At 60.1% G+C, this 6,000-nt stretch overlaps 1 protein-coding gene across 2 annotated transcripts in view; it reads left to right on the top strand.

Moving 5' to 3' along the window:
* The first annotated feature begins 724 nt into the window (after positions 1-724).
* SATB2 (SATB homeobox 2) overlaps positions 725-6,000 on the top strand; it is a 131,445-nt gene continuing 126,169 nt past the window's right edge. The window contains exons 1-2 of one of the 2 annotated variants that reach the window (XM_054636526.2): positions 725-853; positions 4,395-4,613. In XM_054636526.2, the coding sequence (XP_054492501.1) occupies positions 4,445-4,613 (169 nt within the window). In that variant the 5' untranslated portion in view covers positions 725-853; positions 4,395-4,444. Of the gene's footprint in view, positions 854-3,615; positions 3,914-4,394; positions 4,614-6,000 lie in introns of those variants that run through there. The other variant, XM_077181222.1, reaches the window with a different exon arrangement.

The raw sequence follows: 6,000 nt of genomic DNA, 5'->3' as shown, positions 1-6,000 counted from the left end.
TGGAAACAGAGAGAAAAGTCTTTTATTTGGAAAAAAATATGTAAAAGAAAAATAAGTGTAATACTTCATAAAATCCGTATAAATTATGTGATGTTTACAAAACAGAAGTTACCAAACAACATTTATACGAACTCGGTTACGTTTCCCTCGGTTTCACTAACAAGCCCCTTTGCTTTCGCGTCAAAATTTTCAAATTATTACGGCTCCCGATTTCAAAGTTATTTTCTTAGAGTATTTTATGTAAACATTCAGTTTATACATACGGACTAAACACATATTCGGTAATCCAGATATTCCAGTGAACGCAGAAATGAGAAACCAGCTGCCGGTGGAGAAAAAAACGAAAGCAAGAGAAAGGTGCAGGGGATTCATTGCAAATGAAGCAATCGCTACATATATATTTAAATGTATTTAATTGTATGCATTATTCAAATGCCCTTCTGACTAGTTTAATAATTTAGAATCGATAGTTTTCCTAAAAACTTTATAAAATATTTACACTTAATAAAATATTAATCGATTAACAAGCCAGTTGTACTCTTATAGGAGCTTTACTAAAGTCCTGTAATCGCGTTGTCGCCACACGTCTCCGCTGTTAAGGAAAGGATCAGTGACAAAATGTAAATGAAGATCTTCAGACGGTGGTGTTTATAAAATACCTCATTAATGGGCTTGGATTGAGTCTCTCCATCCATCCACATCATCAGATATAATAATAGTAACGAATCAGACAGGGAAGATCCTGGCTAAACCATTGGCATTTTTTTTTTCCAGAAGTATTGAAGTCCTAAATCACCAATTCTTCTAACTTTCTGGCCATTGATCCTCGGGCATTCGTAGTTCAACATCAAAGGTAAGAACAAAACATTATTCAATTATTCAGTAGCTGGTGGAAAACGTTAACTTCCATGTAAGAACGTTAACTTCCATACTGCTGAGCTTTATCAAATGGGGGGGGGGGGGGGGGAAGGGAGAAAAGTTAGATCGGGTTTTTTAAAAAGAAAACAGAGAGTTCTCCAAACTTTGAGGCTCGTTTCTGAGAGGGAAAGCAGGAGACCTGCCTGGCGGCAGCCGCCGCGCTCTCTCCTCCGCAGCCTGCGCGTTCCCGGCACCGCCGCTCGTTTCTCCGGCCGCTCCCGGAGCCCCGACCCCGGCGGTATCCCGGCCCCCCGCCCTCGGCCTTCCGCTGCTCCCCGTATATTCTCTGGCTCCCTCCGACTTCAGCCGGCGATGGGACGCGGCTCCCACCCGCGTTCACGGCTTGCTGTCCCGGGGCCAGGCTGGCACCGCGTCCAGACTTCGGCGGCGGGTCCCGCTGCCCCTGCCGAGGCGGGGAGAGACACGAGTGCTTCGGCCGAGGCGGGGACAGCCGCACTTGGCACTGCTTTTCGGGGCCGGCCCGGAGGTCGGATGTGGAACGAAGGGATGATTTCTCTTACCCTGCCCGGGGATCCTCTGCTTCTCCCGGTACTATTTTCAGGGGCGGCCCGGAGCTCACCGGGACACCCGAGCGCTCGGGTGGGCCGTCACTGCCACTCGGAGGGAAGGAGGGGAGCAGTGGGACCGGCGGCAGCCGATCTCCTGTGGGGACCTGACCCTCTCGCAAACCCCGAGGCAGCACTGGGACGGCTGCATGCGGGCTCGAGGCAACCACCGCTGCCCGCCCTACTGCTCCCGGGTGCTTACGGGGGGAACGAAGATCTGCCACCAGGGCTGCCCGGTGGCCGTGATGCTCCCGCAGGTTCCCAGTGTCACCGTGCCCGGGACGGGGGGCTCCGCTCCCCACTAACCCCCCTTTTTTTTGACCCTCCGGCGCCACCGTAAAAGACAGAGCTCTTAAGGGAGCACGGCGGGGAGGGCGGCGCCGCGCAGGGAGCCAGCCGCGGACGGGCAGCGGGGGAGGCGGTGGAGGGGGGGTGTCAGGGCGCTTTGGGTGCCCGCCGCCGCCGGCTCATTCCTCGCCGCCCGTCCGCCGCCCGCCCCCCCCGCCAGAAGGGATTCCCTCGGTCCACCTTAACGTGGGTCTCGTTCCGCCGCCGGGCGGGCGGCGAGGGCTCGGCGGCGCGGGGCCGCCGGCTCATTCCCCCGCGCCCCCCGGGCCGGGCAGGGGGCGCTGCGGGTCCTCGGGGCGCCCGCGGGGCATGGCCCCGCCGGGAGACGCGGCCACGCCGCCGCCGGCCCCAGGGAGAGGCGCGGTGCACCTTGCATCAGAGAGAGAGGGGACTGCCTGCCTGCCGGGTGACTGCTCGCTGCCCCGGGACTGGTGAGGGGCTCGATCCCGCCGCGCTGCGACTTCCCGGCCGGAGCTTTGCCCGCACCACTGGCTGCACTTAGGTAGCGCTGTCATGCCCTACCCGGAGCTCCGCTATTAAATAATTTAGCGGCGGCAGCAGCAGCGCTTTCCTGCCCGCTTATCACCTTCTCCCGGCCCCCGCCATCAATTATTCAGGACCATCCCGGTAACTGCCTGAAGCCGGGCGCGGAGAACAGGGCGACGGGGGGGGCCCTACCTGGGGCCGGTCGCTGGCTCTTGGAGGCCTGGAGGAAGCGCGACCGGCCCTCGGGGCGGCAGCCCCCACAGCACCGCGAAAAGTTACTGTTGCCTCGCCCCGGCGGAGAGAGGTTGCGGGAGGATCCCCGCCGTCGGTCGGTTCCCAGGGGGACGGGGGTGGGGGGCGGGTGGCAGGACGCGGCGAGGCCGCACGGGCTGCTGACCAACCCGCGCGTCTGGACTGAATGCCGGAGGCAGCTTTGCTCCTCCTCGGTGGGTCCGGTGTCCCCAACTCCCACTTCCCCACCATCCGCCCCCCCGCCCTTCCCCTTCTCCCGGCTCCTCCTCCTCTCCTTCCCTCTCAGCCCTCCCCCAGCCCGACTGCCCCTGCCCTTGCGCCTTTCTGCCCTGGGTCTCTCCTGTCACTGCCGCGTCGTCCTGCCACGCTTCCCCTTCCCCACCCAGCCTGCCCTACGCCCTTCCTTCGCGCGGCACTGCGCTCCTTTTTCGCGTGCGAGATGTATTATTTATTTATTGGTGTTTAATTTCCTGCCAGGTGGGTTTCTGCCTCCCACCGTGCGCGCAGCGGGGCCGGGGCTCCGCGGGGCGGGCCGGGCCGGGAGGAGGTGGGCTGCTGCGTGCCCGTCCGTGCCCGACTCCGAGGTAGCAGCGAGACTTGATTTTTGCGGGGGGGCGGGGAGGGGGAGGGGTGTCAAGGCAAGGAGGGGTGGCGATGTTTGGGATGCAGAGCCCTGGGACGGGAACGCCGCGCAGACAGACAGGCAGACACACACACACAGGCGTGCACATACACCAAACCCGAAAGCAAGGACAACCCCAAAAAGGACTCACTTTGCCTCGATGACTCAACGCAACTAATAACCGTTTCTCTGCTCTCTGTGGCGAGTCCCTCCTGCCGCTGCTGTCGTTGGCAGAGGAGGGAGCGATTGAAAGTGACACACGGGGGGCCGCCGCCGCCACTTCTCCGCGCCGCCAGGCACTCGCCGCCGCCGCGGAACCCGGGAGAGCGGCGCTCCCTCCTCTTCTCCTCCCCCTGTTTCCCCCGGTATTGATTTTCTCCGCTGAAGGTGTGAGAAGTCGGCTCCCTCTCCCTTCTCTTCTGCGCCGCAGCCGACGGCCCCACGCCTCCCCGCCCCCTCGTCCCGACCTCTCCGCTCCGCTCGCCACCCGGGACCCTCCGGGACGGGGCTCTACCCTTGCCGCCCCGCGGGAAACCGCCCCGGCCCCGCCGCCTCAGCACCCCCGGAGGAGGGCGAGGAGGGGGCTGGGGGTGGGGGGAAGGAGTAGAAGCGAAGAACGCGGCGTGGGAGAAGGAAACAGGAAAACTTTCCACCCTGGATTCTCTACTTCTGATCCATGGACAGAGCCCAACTCAGCCAACTTACAGACAGGCTATAAGCAGTAAGTACAGCGGCAGTTCGCGGGAGCCGCTCGCTAGAGGCTTCCTCGCCAGCAGCCAGCCGGCTACTCCGTGGCTGCACAGCTGGCCGGCGCGGGGGGGCCGTGCCAGCGGGGCCGTCTGGACTGGCAGCCTTTTCCCCGCGGCCCCCGGGGGTGGGCCGGGACTGGCCGGACCCGGGGCGCAGCACCTGGCTGCGGCAGGCGGCTGGGCTGCTTGCCTGCCGAGCGCGATGGGAACTGGGGCGCAGCACTGCCTGCCCCCGCCCGCGGCAGGTTGGCGCCGGGCGGGTGAGGCGAACCGCTCGGTTCCAGCGGGGCCGGCTCCGGCGGCGGGAGCGGGGCGGCATCACACCCGGCCGCTACTCGCCCGGCTTCACGGAGCTGAACCGCTCTGGAGACGGGCATCGGGGGCCCGGCCGGATGAGCGGGGCCCGGTACTGGCCAGCGGCCACTGAAGCGCCCCTTCTTTCTCTCGCCCTAGGTCCGTGCTCCTTCTACTGCGACCTGCCAGCGGGAGCAGCGTCCCCGAGCATGGAGCGGAGGAGCGAGAGCCCCTGCCTGCGGGACAGCCCCGACAGAGGCAGCGGCAGCCCCGATGTCAAAGGGCCCCCCCCCGGGAAGGTGGCCAGGCTGGAGCAGAACGGCAGCCCTATGGGCACCCGCGGGAGGCCCAACGGCGCCGTCACCAAGCCCGTGGGAGGTAACCGTGCGGCCGCGCTCGCGGCGGCTCTGCCGCCCGGGGCGCGCAGGGCGGCGGGCCCGGGGGAAGCGTGTGGCGGGCGGGTCGGCACCGTGCGCGGAGGGGCCGGCAGGTCCGAGTGGCGGCTGGAGAGCTGCTGCCCGCTTTCCTGGGCAAGCATTTGGCTGCTCGGCACCGCTGCGGTGATGGGGATCCACGGGAAGATTTGGACCGGGCGTGCGGCGCGCAGCCCTCCGGCGTTAGAAGGCCGCCTGCCGAAAGAGGCCAGCCCGGGCCGGGCTCTGGTCGGGCTGCTCTCAAAAGGCGAGAGGGTAACGGGGTGAGAGCGTGTCCTGCGCTTGGCGCTTTCTCGGTGCGGATTGCTCTGGGGCAGCCCACGGGCATCCCCCTGCCCCCCGTGCAGGGCACGGCAGCGGCCGGGTGGCGGGCCTGGGCAGCGCTTGCCGCAAAGGGCAGCGCCTCCGGCTTGGGTGCGGGCGGTCGGGCTGCCTTCGCGGATATAGGTGACACCAGTTAGGTGCGTTAACACCCACCGTCACAGCTTTAAGAAAAGGGTCACCAGGGTGGGAAAAATGGTAGCGTTTATGGTTGGATTTTGGGGTTTTATTTTTCTTTCGGTAAGTAGAATTTTGTAGGAGTTGTAAAAGAGGATAGGGCATGTGCAAGGTTTAGCTCTTTCAGCAAATATATTGAGCATTAGTTTTACAGTTTTCCTGCGTTTCTCTAGAATACTTAATCTTTCCTACTTTGCTATCACGTTGCTGGTCAGTTTTGTGTTAAGAGCGTGTTAAGTGCGTGGTTGCTTTTTCCCCTCCTTTTGTTCCAAGCAGGTAAACTTTCCAGTCACTTCTCTTAAATGCCTTCTTTTTTCCTCTTAACTCTGATGCTGTCGTGTTTAAGACAGTGCAGCCTCATGTTAGGAAAAGTATATTTAAAAATCTTGAAATTAACCAGACATTGTGAGCAGAATACTGCAGGGAAGGCCACCAATAACTTTACGTTAGAAAAACCCTCTGTATTTGTGTTCTAAAATGAGCTGAGCGGTAACACATAATTGTAGTTGTTTATACACACGGAGTTTGTGTAGCTGGCATTTCGAGAGATACATTGAAATGGTCGTCACATGACTCTCTATTACGTGAGGTTTATTTAGCGATTTTACCATTAGATGCTTGTTTTAGACCTCTTTGGCTCAATAGGCTTCCTAATTGCTGAAGTTTGCTAAGGAGCTGCAGATTTTATTTTAAAAGCGTAGGATTCATTTATATACCTAATGAAGGGTAAGAGAGCTCACTAGTTTTTTATGTTTCTTTATATCTAGTTTTTAATCCTCTTCTCTGTGTTCTTCCAATGTATGGAAAAAGAAGAAGCAGCTTTGCAGTGAAAG

Source organism: Agelaius phoeniceus, chromosome 7 (genome assembly GCF_051311805.1).
Source record: "Agelaius phoeniceus isolate bAgePho1 chromosome 7, bAgePho1.hap1, whole genome shotgun sequence".
Classification (NCBI taxonomy): domain Eukaryota; kingdom Metazoa; phylum Chordata; class Aves; order Passeriformes; family Icteridae; genus Agelaius; species Agelaius phoeniceus.
The sequence above is the reverse complement of the archived record's forward strand: the minus strand, read 5'-3'. Positions and strand labels throughout refer to the sequence as shown.